This window comes from Pseudochaenichthys georgianus, chromosome 6 (assembly GCF_902827115.2).
Source record: "Pseudochaenichthys georgianus chromosome 6, fPseGeo1.2, whole genome shotgun sequence".
Taxonomy (NCBI): Eukaryota; Metazoa; Chordata; class Actinopteri; order Perciformes; family Channichthyidae; genus Pseudochaenichthys; species Pseudochaenichthys georgianus.
In genome coordinates this window covers 9,066,021-9,091,319 of record NC_047508.1, presented here as the reverse complement: position 1 = coordinate 9,091,319, position 25,299 = coordinate 9,066,021, and the positions used below count along the sequence as shown (strand labels likewise).

Below are 25,299 nucleotides of genomic sequence, written 5' to 3'. Positions count from 1 at the left end.
AGCGGGCGCGCGGACAGAGCTAGAGACTCTTCAATGAATTGAGGCAGGCAGTCATGAGAAAAGTATGACTGCGAACATGGAGTATTATGAAAGGACACGGGAGGGCAGCGCTGTCTTCTTCTACGTTTAAATTCAGCGACACCGAGTGTGAATGACAGAAATACCCGTTGGCTCGAGGCTACGGGATAATTTGCACAACAATGGTAAGTTGGCACCGAGGTGTTTTCATAACGGCATATCTCGTCCAACAGCGGCGTTATTACTGTGGTGCGTTCAATGTCAGCGAGGTTTGTTTGGAGGTGTTGAGCAGCAGCCAGGAAAAAGACTACATGCGTATGACTCTTGACTGCAGTTGAGGCCAAGTAGAGCACAGCTGGCCTTAGCACAAGTGAAGCAGCCCTTAGGATCATGCAGTGTTGTGAATCTGATAAAAGTATACAGCCAAGGATATGAGAGCATATTGACACGGTGAGGCCTGAGTCTGTATACTTGGCCCAGTAGAGCTGTGAGAGGGGATTTAAACATGTGGGGAAAAGCCTGCTGTTGTCTTTAATGGAAAGTGATGCTGTCATATAGTGATACATAATTGATGATAAACTATTGACAGTTATGACGAGAACAATTAGGATAAAGAAAACAGCAGTGAAGTTGACAATGGTAATTGTATCGATCACCATGGTAATGAAGATGATGATGAACTTGTTACCCTGGGGAAGATCTGGTGATGACATCATCAGGTCTAATGCCACCTTCTGACCCTCTTAGCCAAACTGACACACAAACTCTCGTGCACACACCTGCACACACACCTGCACACACACCTGCACACACACACACACACACACACACACACACACACACACACACACACACACACACACACACACACACACACACACACACACACACACACACACACACATGCATACATACATTACGGTTTCCTGTTACAGTATTGATTCGGCGTGCCATTTGTGCTGGATGGTTGTTATTTGAGAAACACAGGCCTTCAACATTACACACAATAAAATATATATATGTGTTACCCTATATCATACCATGTCATTGTGCTGCAGTATAATTAGATACAATCTAGACTTCACTGCTTTATTTAAACCTGGCTTCTCTGCCTTTGTTAAAAGATGGTAATTTTCAATCATGCCTAGTACTTGAAGGGATGAGGCTCTTAGCAGCAGCTGACCTCATCTAAGCCCTTTTCCCTTCGGGCCAAGGCCAAAACCTCAACACTGTAATGTTATCTCATTGTGTTGTCTTTTTTCTGTCCTTCTAGGCAACTCCCTACCAGTGAGGAACGTTGCTGCCCTGCCCCCCTTCCTCCCTCCGTCCCCGACACCTTGACACAACTATTTCCCGTCTCCTACTTCCTCTTCCTTCTCCCCTTCCTCCTGAATTCCTCCTGTGCTACTCCTCAAATCCCTTCTTGGTTTCAAACATGGACTCCTCTGGACAAGTAACCACCTCAGCTCCTGATGGACATATCGAGCCCAGGAGCAGCCCCGGTCGCTCGGATCTCAGCGGACTCTACTCTCTGGGTCGCACGTTGGGCAGGGGCCACTTTGCTGTGGTCAAACTGGCTCGTCATGTCAACACGAGGCAACTGGTTGCTGTCAAGATGATTGACAAGACAAAACTTGACGTTATGGCAACAAGCCACCTCTTACAGGAAGTGAGGTAAACCATACTAATTTAAAACTGAATAGAGTGGTGCAGGAATGAGTCATAAAACCCAGAAAGTCCTGAAGCAATGTTTTTTTGAATAAGTCGTTAGTGGTTAACACTTAAGTTAAGCTTAAGAGATGTTCCCACTTTGTTCTACGACAGAAAATAAGTCAGTAAATACCCCACTGGTGATTGCCAGCGGTTGCTAACAAGTGACCTAATTAGATAGCTAATGTTAGCTTCTTACTTCCGGCAATTGCATTTACGCTTCTAAAATCATTGAATTGGTGAAATACGTAGAGATTACCGTGCTGAACATAATGTGTAAGTATTATAAACGCGATTTCTTACTTTCTGCAATATTTAGAAATCAAATGGAATTATTAGCTGCACAACTATTAAAAGTTAATATTCCTAGTTTGCATTACGCTGACAACTATCTTACTTTTAGCATAATTCTTTTTTAGGTGCATGAGACTAGTGCAGCATCCCAACGTGGTTCGCCTCTACGATGTCATCGACACGCCCAGCACCCTCTTCCTCATCATGGAGCTAGCTGAGGGGGGCGACCTCTACGACTACATCCTCCGCCACGAGGGAGGCGTAGCTGAAGGCAATGCCAAGCGCCATTTTGCCCAGATTGTGCGTGCTGTGGCGTACTGCCACCAGCTGCACGTGGTGCACCGGGACCTGAAGCCGGAGAATGTGGTGTTCTTTCCCCAGCAGGGGGCGGTGAAGCTAACGGACTTTGGGTTCAGCAACTTATTCCAACCAGGGACAATGTTGGCCACTAGCTGTGGATCGCTAGCGTATTCTGCTCCAGAGATTCTGCTGGGGGAAGAGTATGATGCTCCAGCAGTTGGTGAGTAACAGCAAATGGTTCATTTCTTATTTATTTTTGCAAGTGTTGAAAACTGGTCTAGATCGGTGAATCGTACGGTGGCCGACCCGTGCAAATGTGTTAACGGCCCACAACGCTTGGATAAGGAAAAAACGCGCTGCCCTTTCCAAAACGATGTAAATAGAACACATGCAAATCAGGGTTTCCGCTAGGATTTTTTCTCGCCGGTCAAATGTCCGGGCAGAATTTATTTTACCGGACTAATTTGAAACTTACCGGTCATATTTCAATAATAATAAGAGTTGTGTAGCAGAGTTTCCGTTAGCATGTAATTACCGGACTATGAGCAGATATGCTTCAGTTTAAAACTCAGTTCACGGGCTCATTTTTATATTGCTTCAGTTTATAATCGTAACAGATCGAAAAATTCAGATTCATTTTTCAATAAATGATTCCACAAACAACAAACAACATAATTATTACATTCAAACAAACTACTTGTAGTAGATAACGTACATTATTCAAAAGTTTACATTACATTTGAATAATAACACGGGAGAAACGGATCCTCTCTTTTCCCCTCTCTCTCCCTCTCTCTCTCTCTCTCCCTCCCTCTCTCTCCTGACAGCACGTCAGTTTCTCATGCAGCTCTGCAGCTCGCTAAACAGTGGGCGGGGCTTCAGGTGATCATGCAGAGCTGCGTGTCTCGGTCAGACTCAGCAGCTGATCTGATCTCTCGCGTCCGGTTACACTTCACTCGCGTTCATGTCCATATCGATCAGATCCAGCTCTCCTGATCGGCCTTTATAGAGAGCACCGATCAAACTATTAAGAGTCAATATCGGCCGATAATGACCGGCGGCCGATCGATCGGAGCCTCCCTAATTATTACCAGACATTTTGACCGGCAGGTTTTGAATTTACCGGTTTTTAATAAATGTTACCAGCTAAAAACCGGTAATTACCGGCTAACGGAAACCCTGATGCAAATGAGGAAAACGCTTTACCAACTTGAAGAAACATGTGCTTAGTTCTACAAGCGCTGCATAAACAAAACGCTGCAAATAAAAAAAAACACTGCAAGAAGCTCAAAACACGACCTAAACTTGGACACTAAAAAGTGACGCACACAGCTGGGTCCGGAGCACTTGTTCACTTTCAGGAATTGAAATGACTAGGTTAGCTACGTTAGAAAGCTAGCTTACAGCAGATCTGCAATAATATCGGAGTATGTCATGCCAACACGTTGTTGAAATAACTTGACAGTGACTGTTGGCCAAATGTATAATCCCGAACATGAACAAGTGGTCTAGTCCCAGCTCTGCGCATCACTTTTAAATGTCCCCTGGTTTCCGTTGTGTTTTGAGTACTTTGAGTAAAAGCTGCGCATGTTTGTCAAGTTGGTGAAGATGTTTCTTCATTTAAATGTGTTTCGGCACATTAGTGCATTATATTTGCATCGTTTCCCCAATGGAAGTGTTTTGGGCCGTTACAACGCAATGTGACCTTTGATGAATGATGTACATGTAGACGCATGCTCAAATGACAAAGGGTCACTCAAAGGCTAAACAGGCTGAGAACCACTGGCCTAGATAAGCAAGTATGTGCAGGGTTCTAGTTACACACACTTCTTGCGCCGCTGATGCGATATAACACACTCGGGTATATTCAAATCATAGCCAGGGGCTGCAACATCTTACTCATTTGGTTCTGAGATCAGCCGAAGTAGGGATCAAAATCTGTTTGAATGTAAAACCTTAATTAAGGGGAGTAAATCCACTTCAGCTCAACCGATGTAATTCAATTATTTTCCAGCATGAACTGAGCAGCCTTACCTCGATAGTAGCTGTTCTAGAACTTTCTAATAATCCACAAATCCTCATCTGCACACTCATTTTGGAATTGCAGATACTTTTTGTATGATTTTTTTTTTTTACTAAGACCATTAAGAACTTGACCTCAGTGTGTGTGCATTTGAGTTAATCACTTTCTATGTGTGTGTGGTCACCTTAGCCCTGTGTGTCTACTTTGTATTGTTTCTCTGTGTGTTCCAGCTCTGTGCACCCTTCCATATTTGAATGCTTGTTTTTGATCCATATACACAGATATATGGATCTGTTGTGTTTGTAATTGTGTGTGCATGTCCATAAAGGATTAGTGTGTGTATCTGTGTCAGTCTGAGCCAGCCAGCCATGAGCCAAATGGGCACGTTCTGCAGTGGAACCGAACACTGCAGCTCACCACTGGACTCTCACACTGCATAGCAAGCGCTTTGTGAAAAGACAGAGATAGATAGCCGAAAGAGAAAGTACTATTTATCAATGTTTGTCTATAGCAGCAAGGTTGGTGTGCAATGCTGGGATCTGTGTGATATCAGAGGTACGGCAGGCCAATGGATAGCAGACACTATAGGGACAGGAGGTCAATGTGGTCCCTTGTCTCCTGGGGGAGGACACACAGCATGCCCATCTCAGGGAGGTTGGCGATTTGATCAGCTAAACTGGACCAGGATGGATTTTGGCAGGGCTTGGCTGCTATTTCTTCTAGTGACTACAAAAGCTTCTGCACTGAATGCTAATGTATCCCAACGGCAATTAGTGAGACGAGTCTAGCTGCAGAGCTACAGAAGGAAGTGATGTACGATATTTTGAACACCAGTGACATTCAGCAGGATACAGCAAGGTTTTATTCTCACGACCTCACCAATAAGATTAGGTAAACAAACTTATAACGCTAGGTAAATTCATATTTAACATCAAGTAACTTGACCTTATGAGTTAGCTTATGTAAGCTAGCTTTGCTTTATGTAATTGGCAAATGACCAATGACTTGAATTTAAACGGCGCCTTACTAGTCTTCTGAGCACTTTACACTACATGTTAATGCTTTTACCCATTCACACACACACACATGCACGCACACACACACATTTATAAACTGATGGAAGGGCTGCAAGGAATAATGGTCATTTACAAACGTACTCACACATAAATGTCAAATCCTGAAATTGGTGAATGACCCAATCAACCTCCTGAGCCACAGCCGCCCCCAAACCAACGTAAATGTTAGCGGATTACTTTTTGAAGTTGTCGTTTGGCGACATCAACGCTAGTTTGATAACATCAATAACAAAACTAGCTAGCTAAAGTGAGCTAATGTGTTCTAAAGTACAAGTTATTTTTCACTTAATATTACAATACCGAACTTTACTTTAAGTTACGGTTATATCAAAATATCAAGCTTGTATTGCAAACCTTGGTCGTGTGACATGGACTTCACAGTATGAATATCAAATATGTATTTGGGGCGACGTGTTGTAGGGGCATCTACAGATCAGAAGCCCCTGCAGTCAGCAAGTCAAATGTCTTGACCCTAAACATTGCTCCCAGATGTCTATGGCAGGGGTTCCCAAAGTGGGGGTCGCGAGATGATTACAAATTAAAAATTGATAAATTTTTTTTTAATAAATTATCCAATTTTTTAAAATTATTAATAATAATGTGTGCATAGACATTTTGCAGGGGCGGACTGGCCATCTGTAGAATTTCCCCGCAGCGAGGCTCCCCCCCGTTGACAAATCACTAGCACCAGTCCCTAGCACTGTTATTTTGGGGGTGAAATGTTTGGGAACCCCTGGTCTATGGTATCAAGGTTATGTAAGTTGCCTTGGATAAATGCTTTAACTAATGACATGTAACGTTGTGTAAAATATATGCTCAGTGGTATACATAATATATTAACATTGAGCATGATAAAATACACTGCGCAGTGGCATGTAAACATTATTTATAGATAAAGAAGCATGATAAACATGTGATTTCCACCTTAACACGTGCCATTTTAACATGAGTTCCAGTGCCTATAGGCCCAAGCGGGGAGCTCTGCAACAAGACGCGATAGCACTAAGGATCTACTTTACTGCATTTGTTTTACTGCCTACTTGCAAAGATGTGAAATGTTTTATGTCAAAACCAGGGAAGGTTTTACAAATGTTTAGTTTTCTCTTTTATTTTCCTACAATGGGTGTTGCTCCCTTATTATTTTAGTCTGGGTGGGGCAGAGTGCAACTAAAGAAACCCCCTCACATGCATCCATAACTTTAACATGACTTAACTGTTGCGTTAGTTCCTTTTTTATGTTCCCGTTTTTTAAATCTCTTGCATGAAGGGAGTCCGTTTGAGTCGGTTTGTGTGTGCCATTATTACATCCTCCAAGACAAATGGTTCTGCTTCACCTTAACTCGCGTGCATTTTTCTGTTCTATTTCAACATGATTCAACCTGTGGATATGACGATTACATAATCATTTAAAGAATGCACGCCAGCAACCACACAAACACACTCATGAATATGTGTGTGATAATCATGAGCTGCACAGAGACAGAGATGTCCTTAGTGATCTCAGCTTAGCAAGGTGACTCATACACCCCTCTCTCTCTCTCCACACGCACACACAAACTGCTCTGTGTGCCGCTTTGATATTTCTGTCTAGCTGTTTCACCGTCGCTGCTTCACGAGTCTTTGCCGTATGTAAGCTGTGTTTGAGGACATGGTGTGTGTGTGTGTGTGTGTTTGATGATAGTCTCATGATGTGGAGGAGAGACACCAGGGTGAATTAGGTATTTGACAAAGATAAACACTGCCTCCAGTTACATAACAGCTGCCCTTTACTGTTGCACACGTGTGTTTTTGAGTGCTAATGTCGGGCTTCACGTTAGCTTCACAGAATTTAAGTCTGAGGAATGTGGTGTTGTACATGCTTGCCTGCTGATGATACATGTTTGTGTTTTCCTTATTCTTGGCCAAATGCCCTTTTATGTGATTAAAAAAAAAAAAAGGAACTCGGTCAACATGATTTATCCTAGACAAAAGAGGCCAGAAATGATACTTTGTAATGCATTCGGATGTGCTCTGACTGAAATAATCTAAATATGACAATGGTTGATGAGTTATGACAGAGAAGTGTGTGGCTATAAAGTTTCATAAAGTGTCAGATAAGAAGGGAGGCGGACCAAAGTTAGCAAAGTTAGCTATCTGTGTTCTGAGCAGGAGGAAGTTCTGCATTTGGCCTCCCAGAGTGTTAGCCCATTTTTTACTGCAGCTATGAGGTGTAAGAATGTGAATTAAGCATATTATAATAGGAAGAGTTTCCATAATGTAAATGTAGCCTTTCGCATTTCTTTTGGTGAATTATATACTGTCCATAAAATAATTGCGAATAATTTGGAACACAAATATCTTTTTCTTATTTTAGGACCAATTTATGGCACAAATATAATGCATAATATATCATCAGAGTTATAAATCCTTTATGCATCGCACAGCCGGGACATTTATATCATTGCAGCATTAAAGGGGACGGTGCAGAAAATAAAATGAGTAGGAGTGAGTGAACATTTACAAAAACAGTGAACTAGCAGACTGTCATAACATTATTCAATTGTAAAATTATTGCACAGTTGTTCGTCACAACAGTGTTGTTACAGTCTTAGCTATAATGTATACAATAATATGTATGTATCTATGTATGTATATAACAATGGATTTCTAATTCTTAAAATATACAGACATTGACATTTTATTTAGAAAAAATATATAGCCAGGGAATTGTCTAAATTGGGTAACGGGTGCGCTGTGCCCTCTTACTTTTGGCGTGCGCCTTCATAACAAAATGCAGATTTTCCTCGTAACATGTTAAAGTGATGCCAGAAAACAATATTTTTGTTTGTCAAAAGCAATATAATTACTTCAAAAATATGAAAATCGTGTCAAATAGACGGTCAGACAGCATTGACAGCTTTGTTTTTATGGAGCTCCGACGTTGCGTTGTTGTTTACGTCCGTGGCGCCATCACGGTAGCCAAGTTCTCGCCAGAATTGATAATAATAATTCATTACATTTTTATTAGAGCGCTGTGCTCAAAGCGCTTTACACGACATATTACACATATTAGACATGTAACAGTTATTACTGTGGACAATACCCACAGATTAGTGTTGCACGGTGTACCGATACTTGAAAGGTACCGCGATACCCTGCCGTTAAAAACGTTACGATTCCTCCGTTTCATTAGTATCGGTACTTTAAGAATGACGGGGAAAGTACTCCGGTGAGAAAGCGCCGTTTTAATAAGAGCCGAGTGTGTTCAGCGCTCTGCTTCCACTCCCTGCCCTGCAGCCGTGCCTGCAGTCCCTCCCCTCTCAAGCACTCTCTAAGTGCCTCCCCTCTCTCGTGCACGCGGCCACGCGCTAGCTGCCAGAGCATGTGAGAAAACAAGAAGCATGGCTGCGAGTGGGAGTGCAGCTGCCGCTGTGCCTCGGCTTGTTGACAAAAAAGACGCCAGAAGCGAAATTTGGAAGTATTTTAGCGATATCTCTGACAGTGAGGGCAAGCCTACGGACACCACGAGGCCTGTTTGTGAGACATGGTTTAGATCCCTGCAAACCAAGGGAGCCAACACATCAGACTTGGCTAAGCACCTCGCCAACCGGCATCCAGAGACAGACAGGTTAGCGAATGTGATAGATAACATAATTACATCATGCTCAAGCCCATGCCCTCAAATCTAAGTCAAACCAGTGTAATTTATTTTGTTACAAATGAAGGTTTTCATAGTTTGCAGAGGCAATTAATGGCAATGATAACTGTCTAATATAATATGGCTATCTTTTTAGCTAACTTACCAATGTGGTTATGGTTCTGGTGTGAAATAAAGCACAATAATTACATTCGTTTCCCTTTTTTTATGAAAAGTATCGAAACATAATCGGGATCGCAATTCTTGAAATGTTGGTATCGTGACAACACTACCACAGATATATACCCACAGACAGTGTTGGGAAAGTTCACTTTCGACATGAACTAGTTCAGTTCACAGTTCACACATTTTAAAATGAACTTAACGCATGTGTATTTTTTGTCCTCGAGTTTAAAATACCATCTACAAGCTGATGCTGACAGCCCCGCTCCTGCCGTCCGCTTGTGGCAGACCACACTTCCACGCTCACCGGCACCGACTGGCCATCGGGAGGACCGGGAGGGTGTGTGTATGTGTGGGGCGAGCGAGCGAGAGAGAGACCTTACGTGTATTGTTGTTGTTAGCATCTGGTGCTAGCTAGCTGCGCTAACGGATATAAGGAGCTGTTTAAATGAAAACAGAGGAGCAACATTTCACCGACAACTGCGCCGAGCACTTGACTTTATGCAGGAAGCCAGACAGCAAAAGTCAGCACACTCAGCACGGATAGTGCGCGCAACATGATTTCAGCGTCCAGGCAGCTTCCGTTCGAGCATATGCCTTAGGCGCATTCACACCGCAGTACTTTTCCCACAAAGGTTCATGAGAACTTAGTTCATGAGAACTCTTTAGCTCATCAGAACTTAGTACAGATCGCGTTCACACCGGAAAAAGTCCCTGGGGGTGGATTAGGCAAATGAAGCCGCTGACGTCACTTCTTCTTCTTCTGCTTTGGGTTTACTGGCAGGCCGCAAACCACTTCACGGCGTATACTGCCGCCCAAAGTCCCCGGAGTTGGGGACTGGCTTCAGTAGAAGCTGCTGGGACTCCCAGCAGCTTCTACTGAAGCCTTCTGAGTAAATCGCCAGAACGCCGACACCTCCTCATCTCCACCGCTCCCATGTTTTATTTTGTGTTGCCATAAGTTAGTCTCTCTGCGTTTCTGCGCTGGGCTAATGCTAATGCTAATAATGCTAATACGAGGATAATAAAATGGCGGCTTCACAAAACTTTTTGGGAGTTTTACGGGGCGTGGTTTGCAATCCGCCCAGCCAATCAGAAATATAGCTCTTTTCTCACAAGAAAAAGTCCCTGCTAGAGAGCAGGGACTTTCGTGCGGGTAAAAGGTTCTCATGAACACATTTTAGTACCGGCTCTTTTTGGTGTGAACGCGACAAAAGAGTTCTCATGAACTAAGTTCTCATGAACCTTTGTGCGAAAAGTACTGCGGTGTGAATGCACCTCTTGAGTTGCTCATAGCTCCATCGATCACACAGACACGTACACACACACACGCGCGCACACACACACTTTGTATTGTATTATTGTATGAGAGAGGTTCCAGGTTGAATTGAGGCGAATATTTGTAATGTTCAGAGGTTGTGTTTAATATTCATGAGAATATTTGTCATTGTTCAAATGACAAATGAATCACGATTTAAATATTTGAATCGACTGATGGCCCTAATTTGTATACAAAGTTATGCTTTTGGACTTTTGTGCATTATTTTAAAAGTTCACAGTCTATATTTTGTTTTTACTCTTATACTGTAAACCATGTGATATTTTCCCTGATTACGTTCTCTGCATCTCAGGCGCCGTTTTTGTTATGTGCCACACTTTATAAACTTGAATAAATGAGCCAAGCCGACAGTGTCAAATCTCTTTTACATTTTTTGGAATACGACGGTAGAAAAACCTGCTTTCTAACATATTACCATGTAGGGTAACACTTTATATTGTTACACATGAGTTTGGCGGGATCATATTTGTTAAGTGTTATTATGGGAGAATTACTATTCTTGTGGTAATTAGGACCATATTGAGCGGCGCATATTAAGACCAAAACTCATGTACAACAACTTCCTTACTTGCAATAAATAAGCACTAATTAGAGGGTTATTGAGGAAAAACTCTCGACTAATGGCTTATTACTTGTAGAATATGGTCATTTAGAATAAAGCATTAATAAGTGTTTTATAATGACTACTAAAGAGCCAATAAACTGCTAATATGCATGTTAATTAACAACTAGTTGATGGTTAATTTGTGTACCTTAATATAAAGTGTTACCAAATGCAGATTTTAGTTGCAGTCAAATTAATTTCAAAGCATGTACAAGAGGTAAGTCAGATAAGTCAGACAAAATAATGAAGTTAGAATTTAAATTTGTTTACAGCTCTCTGGTTTAAATTATTGAATTACAGCAAAAACTTTGATTTAGAATAATGACTTTCCATTCCTTCTTTGGCCCCCACCAAACATCCCATTTAGATGAAGGAACAGCTAAATAACGTGTGAGTCTTTTCCCACAAAACCTCTTTGTCAGTGTTTTCACATCAACCTGAGGGTTTCTGGACTGTTTACAACACCAACAAGGACTTGCAAAGCCCGGATCCTGCACACCCCCACTAGACGTGTTGGAAATATAACCAACAACAAATCATCCCTCTTGGAAACACAATCCTATACAGTGTTTCCCACAGATCTGAAATATACTTGGGGGGGGGGGGGGTTTGAGGTAACGTGCAGCAACATTAACATTAACCTTACTGTTGGTCGCTTGTTAGCAGACCAACAGAATATAGAGACTAGATCTATGGGAACACCTATATGAAACAGAACTGTATACATTTCAATAATCATAAAATCATGGCCATAACCAATAACATCCCATTTCCAATATGAAAAAACACTGAAACTTGTTTATTTATTTATTTTTGGTTCATTTATAGTTGTGAGTGTGTCTGTGCTCCAGAATCAGCCTCTCCTGTCTCCCTCCTCTCCCCACTGCTCTTCTTTGAGACTAGTTTTAGCTCTCAATAAGTTTTAAAAGTGTATCTTACCTTTTTTCACCTAGTTAACTTTTTATGTATGCCTATTTTACTAATCACTACCCTCTCAAATGGAAATATGTGTTTACATAAATGGTGACCAAACCGTTTGAGACCCACTGAGAACTTAGACTAAGCTAACTATCTAAACACTCAGAGTCCTTTACCTCACCTGAGCTGAGCTTATCCCGAGCTTGAATGACACACAGAGACCAATCAAGGGCTTTGATTTATGATCTGTATGACAGTGGCCATGTCGGCAGGCCACATCATGTGGACAGCCAGTCACCCTGTGTGAGGCAGGCCACTTAACAGGCCAGGCCATCGGGAAACCCCCGGTCCTCCCGATGGCCAGTCCGGGACTGGGTACAGGAGGCGTAGAGCGAGGGATCATTGTCCACAAGTGAATCGATCGCAGATGGTGTCGTGGTCACGGGCGAATAATTTTTTTTTTTTTTTTAAACTAAATGGGTTGCAAAATATACTTGGGCGGCCGTTAATATACTTGGGCGGCCCGCCCAAGTATAGTCTGTGTGTGGGAAACCCTGCTATAACAGTCACATGACTATAGGGGAAATGATAAATGCGTCCTTTGGAAACAGCAAGGGATTGAGTGTGGGATGTGCTCCCAAGATGTGAAGTGGGCAGCAACTGTTTACATGATTGACTCTGACTACATACTTAACAGCAACCTATAGATATATTTTATTTCACGATATCTTCTCTTTCATCTTAAAGGGGCCCTATTATACTTTTTTTCAGGTTCATATTAGTATATTGTGCCTCTTCTGTGACATGTTTCCATATTTTAATGTTCAAAAGCTCTTTATTTTTCTCATACTGCCTGTGCTGCAGCACCTCTTTTCACCCTCTGTCTGAAACCAGAGCCCAGTCTGTTCTGATTGGTTAGCTGGCCGGCTCTGTTGTGATTGGTCCACCACCTAGATATGTCCCGCCCATCACGTGCCATCTGTTGGAGCGCTAGTCAAAAGAAGTGTGTGTTACATAGTGATATCACTGAAACTCCCTCTGGAGGTTACTTTGCGATTTAAGATTTGGAAGATCATTAACATGCACAAAAACAGATATATCACATTACAGAAAAAAAAAGAAGCATGATAGGGCCCCTTTAAACTAAAAAAGTCCATTTTGTAAGGGGGCACTTGACCATCTTTCCCACTGACTAAGTTGTCAGCGAGAGTACCACTCAGCCTTTGAAAAACATTTTCTAATGTCTTCTATGTTAATATGTCGGCATTCAACCCACACTTGAGACCACATTTTTTAATTGCTTTTGTCTCTTGCAAGTTCCTTACTTTTTCATTAAAATAATACAATTCAAATCAACCACATTGCTCTGATCTTACACGATTATAATAACTGTTTTGAAGTGTGTACAAACATTTGTATTGTATGTCTTGCTGTACATTATCCATGAAGCATCTCATCCGATTCCAAAGAAGAAAATGTCAACATACGTAATACTCTCACTAGAAGGTGAGTTATAGCATACGACCGCGGTGTAGCTAGCTTATAGCCTAAAGTGAGCTTTCTACTTCTGCCAATTGAATTAACAACCTCAAAAATCATAAAGGTGCTATTCATTTGTGAGTTTGCTGGGGAAAATGTGGAAGTATCATTTGTGTTTGATTGCCCCTGAGACTGTTTTCTACTATAACTCAACAATTAAATGAAATATCCCATTGGCTTTTTGTTGAGGTGAGCAGTTGTCCCTGCTGCATAATATTCAGTTAAAGCTGAACACACAATACATGTACATAATCATTTGCCTCTCAGTTTTCATTATGTCGGTTGGAATATAATCAGAATCAGAATAACAAGATTTGTAAATATAATTTAGCTTAACAAATGGCTTAAAATAGGACCATTTCATATTGTTTCTTTATTGGTGACTGATGACCGGAATGATGACACGATTGCATTTTCTGCAATGAAATCTGGGCAAAAAAGAGCAGAATCTTTCTCTCTGAACTTAGAGGTCCCTTTGGAACGGGGCTGACTTTGTTGACCCTTTATGACGTCTTGCATTGCGCACTTCGACAGGGCATCCGCTAAAAAAGGCCACATCCAGGATTGTGTGTGTGTGTGTGTGTGTGTGTGTGTGTGTGTGTGTGTGTGTGTGTGTGTGTGTGTGTGTGTGTGTGTGTGTGTGTGTGTGTGTGTGTGTGTGTGTGTGTGTGTGTGTGTGTGTGTGTGTGTGTGTGTGTGTGTGTGTGTGTGTGTGTGTGTGTGTGTGTGTGTGTGTGTGTGTGTGTGTGTGTGTGTGTGTGTGTGTGTGTGTGTGTGTGTGTGTGTGTGTGTGTGTGTGTGTGTGTGTGTGTGTGTGTGTGTGTGTGTGTGTGTGTGTGTGTGTGTGTGTGTGTGTGTGTGTGTGTGTGTGAGTGAGAGCAGGCCACTAATGCACGGTGAGAATGTGTGATATTCCCCAGTGAGCAGAGGAAAGTACTCTCCCAGCACTCAGTGTCTCCTCCCTGTTGCATAACACTTCACTGGACTGAAATGAGCGTGCCCGTGGGCATGCACACGAGTTCACATTGTACGGTGAGGACTGAGGGCCGTTGTTCCGACCATTGTGGGGATAATTTAGGACAATAGCGTAATGTTTTTTACACATGGGACTGGTACGTGTGAGATAGATATGGATCTGAATGAACCAGTGTTTTGAAAAGTCATTATCTACTGAAAGAAAAGCGCTTTCAATCCCTATTCATCTCATTTGCTTTGGATATTTAAATGAAAAAGCTAATTAAAATAGGCAGATCATCTGGCATTATCTCACTAAATCGATGCAATGCAATATCAGTGTTACTGTTTCCCCTATCATTGTCTTGGACTTTAACTTTAACTTTAAAAAAAAAAATATATATATATACACATCCTCTCTCTGCTCCAGAGGATTTAAAAAAAGATATATCCAAATGCCACTGTAAAGAACTCTGTAGTAAACAAGAAATCACTTTTGGCCTGTGGCTGCTGTATTAGTACAGCAGCCAGGGTAGAAAACAAGATGTGTGAAGACAACTTAAAATGATTAGATTGACACACAAAGTGAAAATGTAGGGACTATACAGCCAATTTAAAAAGGATTAATGTGCTACTGTGTTTAAATCCCTTGTATATATACTGGTCCTTGTAGTAACAATGACAACACTGATGAAAGATCGAGGACCAAGGTCTAAAAGAACTGATAAGAACTGTGATTTAAGCAGAGGTGGTATTTATTAGATATAGGAACTAGCTTTATTCGTAGAGTTACATTAGGGTTATCGGACAAGTGGAACTTCCTGTGCGGTGTTCTTTTCCCCAGTATTTTGGGAGAAACACCAGAAGAGACAGAAACAAAGAGGGAACGCTATTCTTAGAATAGCTCAACACCACAACAAGCCTTTTGTTTGTTATGGCCTTCAGCCCTCAGCTCCCTTTCCTTTGCATTTCTGTACGTTTCCCTGAACCGGCCGCCACACGTTCTGAGTTTGCATGGACCTCGTCTCAATGCATCTGCATGAGAGGGAGAGAGGGAGGGGGAGAGGAGGAGGAAGGAAAGGGAGGAGACGGGAAAATAACACAGTGTCAGCACTGTCGGGCAACACGGGAAGTGTGTGTGTGTGTGTGTGTGTGTGTGTGTGTGTGTGTGTGTGTGTGTGTGTGTGTGTGTGTGTGTGTGTGTGTGTGTGTGTGTGTGTGTGTGTGTGTGTGTGTGTGTGTGTGTGTGTGTGTGTGTGTGTGTGTGTGTGTGTGTGTGTGTGTGTGTGTGTGTGGTGTGTGTGTGTGTGTGTGTGTGTGTGTGTGTGTGTGTGTGTGTGTGTGTGTGTGTGTGTGTGTGTGTGTGTGTGTGTGTGTGTGTGTGTGTGTGTGTGTGTGTGTGTGTGTGTGTGTGTGTGTGTGGAACATCCGTCCGTCTGCAGCGTAGGCCCCTTCCTTTAGACACATAAAACATCCAGCTGTAAATCTTTCTCTTTCCTCTTATATCTTTTCACTTAACTGAGGATTAACATCATATAGCACTTGGCAGGAACGCTGCTCTGATGCTGACCTCTGACCTCTCTAAGATATGGAGGGGGCGAGAGGAAATGTAGTTGTGCAGAAATGAGTCCTTGAACCCAGAAGTGAGTTAGCATTGTAGCACTTCCAGTTCCCTCGTCTCAAAGTTTTTTTTTTTTTACGTGGTGTTGGTTAGGTGCCTGAAAAAAAAAATCTGTGGTTTACACAAGCTTAAGAGATTTAAACATTTTGTTCTAGGTCATAAACTATGTCAATAAATACCCCACTGGTGTATGTCCGAAGCTTTTTTATACTGTGATCTAGAGTTGATCCTTTTATGTATATTTGTTGGACAACATCGGTTCAATGCAGTCGAAAATAACTTTAAGGGGGTTTCAAGTCAAGGTGTGTGGTGCAGTGGGTTGAGCGTTGGTGTTCGGGTTAGGGGGTCACAGGTTCAAACCCCACTGCAGTCAGCATGTCGTTGTGTCCCTGAGACACTTCACCCCACACTCCTCCTGTGGGGATTCCCCACAGTACTGAGTGTGGACGTCGCTTTGGATAAAAGCGTCTAACAAGTGACGTGTAGCCTAATGTCATTTCAAAAGGGAGGTTTATTTTTAAATATCTCTGATGAGTCCCCTGGACATCTTATTATAATCTGATAGCAGTAGGCTTCTTAGAGTCTGACATGACTTGCTATTTATGGCGGATTTGTGTGCTTTTCTGTGTGTTCCAGATATCTGGTCTCTCGGGGTGATCCTGTACATGTTGGTGTGTGGAGTCCCTCCGTTCCAGGAAACCAACGACAGCGAGACTCTGGTCATGATTCTGGACTGCCGCTACCGCTTCCCCAAACACGTTTCAGACGACTGCAGAGAGTGAGTACTGATAACTGACACCAGGGTCAGAACATGGCAACGCTTGTTAGATTAAGCTCTGATCACAGCTTCAGAACAAACTGATTATGTATAAAAAAACAAAGATTATATTATCTCTATGGGTTTATTTCCTTCTGCGTGAATTGATTCTTCATATAAAGGCTTATTCTGCTGTTCCACGGTCTGTCTAAAAGCTGCTGACCGTGAACTTATCTAATTAGTGTGTGTTTCACTGGGTAATGCTCGTGTCCTAGTTATATCAGACACTTCTTCGCCCTGCTGCCAACTCAGCTCCAGCTACAACACTGAACACTTTGTGTTGTGGCTTTAAACAGTGTTAGTGCTTTCTAATGAAACAGTTTGAACATCTGTCTCCTTAAGACCTTAGTCCAGTCCGGTAAGATGCACACAGACTCTTGCTTCGTATTTACTCGTGGGTTTTCTCCCTTCACTTTCACTCCTAACACCTCCAACCAAACACACACTCTGTCCTCAGCGTACAGATACACATCACATACAGTTGGAGAGTGATGAAAAAATGTGTTGGAGCCAATAGAGGCGAGAGTGTAACACAGTGATGTCATTATGTGGGGGGGGGGGGGAGAGAAACTCCCTCTGGAGGGAACACAGGGATTTTAGACTTTGCAGACCATTTACATAACTGATATAACACACTCCGGGAAAGGGAAAACCCAAAAAGCAAAATAGGGCTTCTTCAAAAAGTAATCTTAGAAAGTATTACAAAGCCTTGAATTTAATGTCCTTAATATTTGTTTAATTCTGATGTTAGTCATAAAATGTGTTTCAACATAAGTTCCTGTTCTTGATTCTGTTCAGATCAGACCTACAGCGAGCACTGTGACTAATGCAGTTATGAATTAATCATATTAAAAAGGCCAATGCCTCCCTCTTTACTGATGCTAATCCGGTTGCATTCATTTCATTAATAATCATGAGGACTTATTGTTACATGCTGATGAGAATTTCTCAGAATAATGTATCATTCTTGAAGGTGTAACCTTATCAAATCACAGCATGTGGTATTAATAAAGGTCTTTAAAAAATCTAGCATTAAAGCTAGGGAGCCAGGTAGACATCCATAGTTACGTATCAATGTAATGATGCAGCAGGGAATGTCCACATAAACAAATGAAATAATCACACTAACAAGTATTGTGTGTGAGTGTGTATCAAAACACACTGTAAATCAGTTTATTTATGTTTTGCTTAATAGACTACCCAGTACGAATACGTTTTTGAATGCGCTTAAAGCAGGAGCTACAGTTATTTTCACTGCGTTCATTTGACTGAGTCGAGAGTAGGAGATTGGAGGCGGGGCTTAAGGAAAACTCATGTGCACACTCTTTATACATTCATGCGATAGAGCAGTGCAGTGATGACGTATTTGTGTAGGCCGACCCGGAAGTAAGCTGCGCTCGGGTTCCCTCGACAGAAAGCAACGGGATTTCTCCAAAGGGTTTTGGAAAATAGCTGGAAATAAGGTCTGTGGAAAACGAACCTGTTTGATAAATGCACGTTTTGTTCAGCCGGATAATTTCCACACGTCTACTTTTATCATTTTCTAATCATAAATCTAATCGCCTGAAGCAAAATGCTAACGTTATGCTATATATGAAGCAGGGTCGCACGACTTCAACGTCACGCCAACTTAAGATCGATATTCAAACATACAGATTGTAAATGGAACGAGTTGAAGCGTTTGTTTGAACACTTTGCAGGAGGCAGGGACTTGCTTTCAAGCAGAACAGGGCAAACACACTTAGAGGAGTGTTTACGTGTTCCACGTAATGACGTAAAACGTCCTCCACAACTCCTGTAGTCCCATTCAGCCACTTGGTAACCATCGTTTTTCAGACACGTTGACTCTTCAGAAGTCACCAGTGGGGTCACCGCTGATCTGTGTAATGTCGTAGGACAAAACGTGATCCGTCTCTTCAGTTTGTCTCAACCACAGACCTTATTTCCAGCAGATTTCCAAAAACATGTTAAAAAAACCGTTGACTCTGAGAGGAGAGAACCCGAAGGTAGAATGCTACCTCACGTCCGGGTTGTCGGACTCGTTCCCGCACCGCTCTATAGCGTGTTATTATAACAGGGCTCGTGGTGTATCCCTACTCCTGCTGGAAACAAACACACTGAACCAAACCATGAAGGCAGCAGCTGCCGTGTCTGCGCGAGTCCTTGCTCTGAATTCACCCTGGTGTCCTGTTCTCTACAAGGCAACAAAAATCCCCTAAAAAGTGGTGTGTTGGATTATCTGCAGCCGCACACACATCCTGAACGTCTGAACCAGCACTTGTCATATGACTCAGTCACATGATGCCGTTTGATTATTGAGAAGGAGCAGAATAGAACAGAACAACCTTCTGGACTTGAATACAGTGCTCAAGCTGTTTTAGTAAGACGTGGGGAAATGACCTAGATCAGATATAATCAGGTTATTGTCTGTGTCAATTCAGGCTGTGGAAATGCAAGCTTTCATGTCTCTGTGAAACAACAACGCTCTGTGTGTTTCAGCCTGATCTCCAGGATGCTGCAGAAGGCCCCGTCTCTGCGCGCCTCGCTGCAGGAGATCCAGGCTCACCCCTGGCTGCAGGGGCTGGATGACGCCCTCCTGAGCCCCGAGGCCCCGCCACACTGGCTCTCAGGGGCCCTCTCTCCAGGCTCTCCCCGCTCAGGAGCACCTGAGTGTGGGGATCTGCTTGCCGCAAGACCCCCGCCTCAACCTCAGACCTTCCCTGGCCACTGGCAACCCAGCCTCAGCTTCACCCTCAGACCTCCTCCCGCTGAAGAGCCACCAGTCCCTAAGAACATTCCTGCACTACAGCAGATATGTGAGGAAGAGGAGGAGGAGGAGGAGGAGGAGGAGGAGGAGGAGGAGGAGGAGGAAGAGGAGAAGGAGGAGGGGAGTTTGGCAAAAGAGGGTGAAGGTTTAGAATGTTTGCAAGAAGCAGAGGCAGAAAAAGAAGTTGAGGAGATACTTAAAGGTGCAGATGACCAACAAGAAGGATTAGGAAGCTTAATGGAGATCGTGGAGGAGAAAGATATGGAGACGGAGGAGGAAGACAGTGGGTGTGTGATTTCAGACCAGCCTGTCGGCCATGGAGACAGGCCGCTCAGGCCGACCCCGGCCCTCCCACCGTCCTCTCTGCCTGGCTTGGTGGTACCGTGCTGTCGGGGGCAGCCGGAGTCTCCGAGCCCGGAGGAAGGAAACGACGAGGAGACGGAACCCAACAACAACAAGGCTCCTCCTCTCCTCCCTGATCCCTCCGATCCCTCCATCCCCGCCTCCTCTCCAAGACTCATCCTGAGCGACAAGGAGGTGCAGAAACAGGAGAGAACAGAGGAGGGGGGGAGAGAGGACCTCTTAACGGACAGGTCTCCCCCCCGGGAAGAGGCTGCTCCGAGGGTGGAGCAGGGGAAACGGCACAGCCTGAAGCTGCGGGAGAGACTCTTCCAGTTCCCGCTGTGCGAGAAAGCTCTGGCCTTCAACATGCCCACACAGAACAAGCCCAAGATCCTGCCGCTGGCTCAGTACAACTGCTGCCATGTGCTGTAAGTGAACCCCCTGACTGGGGACATGCAGGCTGCTTAGCAGGGGGCAGGGGGCCACATGGGACGTGTCCAGCTAACCCACATCACCCCCTTCTAGCACTGTGCTCATGTCATTAGCATCGCGCTGAGCTAGAGGTGGTGTACAGCGCTGTTGGCAGACTTAGTAGAACCTCATGCTACTGTTACCGGAGATTTATAATGTGTCCAATCTGTAGCTTAGAAGCAATACTGGAGCTACAAGAAGAAGAGGTAGGCTACGTTCACACTGCAAGCTTTAGCGCTCGATTCTGGGAATGTTTTGGTTTGGCTGTTTCCCGTGACCGTTACTGTGTGACCTGGTCCTGAACTGACCCGCGTGCACAACATAAGAATCACAAGGAAGTCGCACACAGATCACTTTCAGAAGCTTGGTGGCATGTGTTTACAGAGGAAGCAGGTGATGACTTCCACTGGCCCTCCACTGGAGACACAATGTCAAATCAGACAGAAAGGTCACATGAATTCAGGTTGAACTGCATCAGAATTAAAGAGGCCCTATTCTCTTCTGAAACACCTCCATTGGACTCCTTTGTTTATTGCCGCGAAGTAGTGACATCAACACGTTACACTCGCGCTTCCATTGGCTAGTTCTCCAACACGTTGTACAGTACGTGATAGGCTAAGGGGCGGGGACGTCACTAAGCGGTTGACCAATCACAACAGAGCCAGCCAGCCAGCTAACCAATCAGAGCAGACTGGGCTCTGGTTTCAGACAGAGGGTGAAAAGAGGTGCTGCAGCAGGCAGTATGAGAAAAATAAAGAGCTTTTTGAACATTAAAGCGTGGAGACATTTCACAGTAGAGACTACATAAATATATATACCTGGAAATGAGCAGAATAGGGCCTTTTTAACAAGATCTGGTTTCATGTGATTTGTGCTGTTTACACCGTTATGAAAAAATACCCAGATCTGAGTCAAATATGTGCTAAAAAGCTTTTGGCCTGCATTCTGAACGTAGCCATAGCAACTGCAACCATTTGTATTGAATAAGCTATAGTCTGTTTTGTTTGTTTGAAAGGTGCCTACATGGATGGAATGGGTTTCATACTGTCCATGTTGACTGCAGAAAGCTCTTAAACTCAGAATGCTCTCGGACTCCATGATTTCATATGTTCTAATATATGAATTAGAATAAAGTTTGAACCAGCTTCCCCTTTGCACAACCCGCTGCTCTCAGTGGTTTCAAAGCTCTTTATATAAGCTCTTTTAAAGAAAGACTGTTATGATGTGATATATGACGTGTAATATATGCCTAAGACTGAGATATGATGCTAAAACCTAAAGTTATCCAATATAATAACTTGTCCTGACATACTGTATTATACTATTGATAGGGTCATTGATTGGGATGCAGGTCTTCCATTTATTTTTATTCATGCTGAACATTTAAACAACAGTTTTATTTTACGTTGGATGTGCAGATGTGAGATTTGAGGGTTTTGTACACCGTGACAAAGGTATTTACTATCTGAAGAGCAATGTGACGTTGTGCATGTTCTTACTGTTACGCATCACCCTGTTCCTCCGCGTGTCTTGTATCTGGCAGGACATGCTCTCGTGTAACTAAGTAAACCCACTGAATGAAGAAGTGCACACACTGCTGTCGCTGGTAGCTTTCTAGAAGCATCTTTGGACTGATGGATGGACTTCATTTGCACCCAATGATGTGATATGTTATAGTGTAGCCTCTGTGTGGTATTGTTTGATCATATACATCGTGTGTGTGTTCCTATATTTTCTCATTACACACTGTGTTTTTCCTCTTTCGAAGCTGAGACGAGAATTTTGTAAAGTTAAAGAAGGCCAAAGAGTGTGTTCCTGTCAGTCACTGCCGCGTCACAGGGACGACACATTGGACTTGACCCCGGGACCTTTGATCAAACACCCCCCTTTATAAGGACTGACGCGTGTGAAGCTGAGTATCACTCGTACTTCATCAGCTGTCCAAGGGTCCCATACGTGCAGCAAAGGGATGGAACTGTTATGTGTTCCTGTGCGATGCAGCCTGTCTCTCCTCAGCGTTTCTACTGACCTGCATTGAAGCTCGGACCACGACTCCATGGAGCCATCAACTTATTTTTCTGTATTTATTTATTAAAAAGGATTAAATCAACAGGATGGATGTGTGTGCTGATTTCATAGATAGTGTTTCTCACACACACACACACACACACACACACACACACACACACACACACACACACACACACACACACACACACAATGTAATAATGTCTTTACAACAAGGCTGGATTAAGCCCCAGCTGCCCCTATAACCCCCACAAAGCCCAATATCAACTGAAAGGATAGGTAATGGGATACTTGTACAAACCACAGAGGGAGATAAACAAAGGGATCAATGTGGCGCCACAGTTAGTGTGTTGCCTAGTTGGCTCGGTTCCTCCGCTCACAGCACCTCAGGCATTCTGTTCCGATGCATGAGGATAAGCCGCATGCCCATGTGAGAACTAACTAAAGCAATTACTGAATTACAAACACAGGAAGACGACTGTGTGATTCTGCCACTGCTGGAAGAGGCATTCTGATTATTCAGAACATGCATTCAAAGTTTTACATTTGTAAAAGCATAGCATTTGATCAGCTAAATGTATTTTATCCTTATTTGTTACACAGCAGAATGTATGTTATGTTTTTGGATTATCTTTAGAAATTCAATAATGTAACATTTTGTATGATGAGGTGGAACTAATCCTAATGTATGTACCGTTTGGATCCAAAACTGTTCAAGTGCCCGTTACACATTTCGTTTTTATTTGTTAACAATTTAAGTATAGGGCTGCCACTAATGCTTCATTTCATTATTCATTCTTCTGTTTGAAATGTTTAACACTTTTTCTTAAATTCAAAGATAATGCTTTAACGTGCAGTCGTCCACAACCCACACAGATTAGGTGTATTATCACACCAATACAAAGGGAATGCTTGGAGTGTTTACTTAATTTAAATAGTTAATTGTCAAAATAAACCTTGATTAAATTTGACTGATTACTAGATGAATGATCCATTTCTGTTGATAAACTAAGTGACTAATGCTCTAATCCCTTTAGCTCTAGAAAATAAACAAGTAACTGCAGCTGTGTATTAAGTAGAGTGGTGCTGAGAGACGGTTGGGAAGGTGGATTACTTTCACCGACTATCCTTTTATAAACACTAGACAACAGTTAACTTATTAACAAACACTGTCAAGTCTGTCTCTAACAGAACACCCTGATCCTGGTTCCAGCTTATCTCTCTCTCTCACACACACACACACACACACACACACACACACACACACACACACACACACACACACACACACACACACACACACACACACACACACACACACACACACACACACCACACACACACACACACACACACACACACACACACACACACACACACACACACACACACCACACGAAACTCGGAACGTGGAATACTTTGAAAAGTGTTTAAGTGTATAGTGCCTCCTGGTGGCTGAAAATAATATTATCTCCTTAAATGAACAATGTATATAACAGTAAACAGTACAATTGAAGAAAGGAAGACTTTCCTGTAGGATACACTACCAGTCAAACGTTTTTGACACACCTTCTCATTCGAAGTTTTTATTTATTTAATTTGTTCTACATTGTAGATTTATACTGAAGACATCAACACTATAAAATAACACATATGGAATTATCTAGTAAACTAAAAATCCAGAATATGATTTATATTTTTGCTGGCTACTGCAGAATGCTGTGGTAGCCAATTATTGTGTTTCTTGGCCCACACAATTCTCTTCTTCTTGTTGTTCATCCTCAGTAGTGGACCTTTGCAGCCATCGGACCATGAATGCCTGATTCACGCAGTCTCCTCTGAACAGTGGATGCTGAGAAACCTTTTTGGTACTATATCTTGCTTTCTTCTTTACTAAAGTTACATTGTCTCTTGTCAACAGCAGCCTTTGACTACCAGGTTTTAACATTTACCGGAGAGATGAATGCGTCTTAAAAAGGGGGCGGAGTCATGATTTATGTGAAGGATAGTATCCAGTATAATGAAATTCAGTGGTGAAATTGCAATTTATTAGAATATATTGTTTTAATATAATTATGTGAACACACATTTACTTTGTTCTTACTGGAATTGAACGTCCTCTCTATTAAAAAAAAAAACATTTATGAGAAGTTTAAGAGAATACAATTATAGCAAAAAGGTTCTGAGAGATTTTAACATTATTTGGGAGGACATCTTAGCTAGAAAGAACCTTTAGGAGATAAAGTAACTTTGACCTTATTCAGCTGATTACTACACGAATAACTAATTCTACCAGGACTCAAAATTGATTTAACATTTTATATATCCTTTAATATGTAAACCGGCTGAGCTTCAGAAGAATGGAGTTCCATCTGAACAACCATTGCAGAACATGCCACATTTAGAACCCATTTAAAGACAAGGATAATTCAAACTCAGATCTGTCAATACTCAAACAATCAATTGTTCAATACTGTCCTCTGTCTGCTCTAACCTGTGGCTTCTCTTTTTGCTAAGTAATATGTATGTTTTTCTTTTTATTGGCATCCACTGTCTTGAGCCTTTGTGTTTCAATTCATTTGTAATTGTTTTTATTTTATACATCGATGTTAGGGTTGCTATACAACATTTGTTCAGGGACTACAGATGAAAATAGCCTCTTGGCTAACTTTAATCTTG

General features: G+C 42.5%; 1 protein-coding gene across 4 annotated transcripts; it reads left to right on the top strand.

The window, feature by feature from the left end:
- The first annotated feature begins 3 nt into the window (after positions 1–3).
- Positions 4–22,702, top strand: snrkb (SNF related kinase b). 4 transcript variants are annotated; one of them, XM_034085130.2, is made up of 5 exons: positions 4–203; positions 1,292–1,692; positions 2,148–2,542; positions 16,832–16,973; positions 19,512–22,702. In XM_034085130.2, exons 2-5 carry the CDS (start codon positions 1,454–1,456, stop codon positions 20,551–20,553), a joined length of 1,818 nt encoding a protein of 605 aa, XP_033941021.1. In that variant the 5' UTR covers positions 4–203; positions 1,292–1,453; the 3' UTR covers positions 20,554–22,702. The 4 variants fall into 4 exon arrangements, with proteins under 4 accessions (XP_033941021.1, XP_033941022.1, XP_033941023.1 ...); XM_034085131.2 differs by lacking the exon at positions 4–203 and having other exon boundaries at positions 1,603–1,692; positions 2,132–2,542; XM_034085132.2 differs by lacking the exon at positions 4–203 and having other exon boundaries at positions 1,604–1,687.
- Positions 22,703–25,299: the final 2,597 nt, after the last annotated feature.

Coding starts and splice junctions, on each gene's coding strand:
- snrkb (XM_034085130.2), top strand. CDS start 1,454: ATGGACTCCTCTGGACAAGTAACCACCTCAGCTCCTGATGGACATATC. Junction 1,693..2,147: donor CACCTCTTACAGGAAGTGAG/GTAAACCATACT, acceptor ATTCTTTTTTAG/GTGCATGAGACTAGTGCAGC. Junction 16,974..19,511: donor GTTTCAGACGACTGCAGAGA/GTGAGTACTGAT, acceptor TGTGTGTTTCAG/CCTGATCTCCAGGATGCTGC.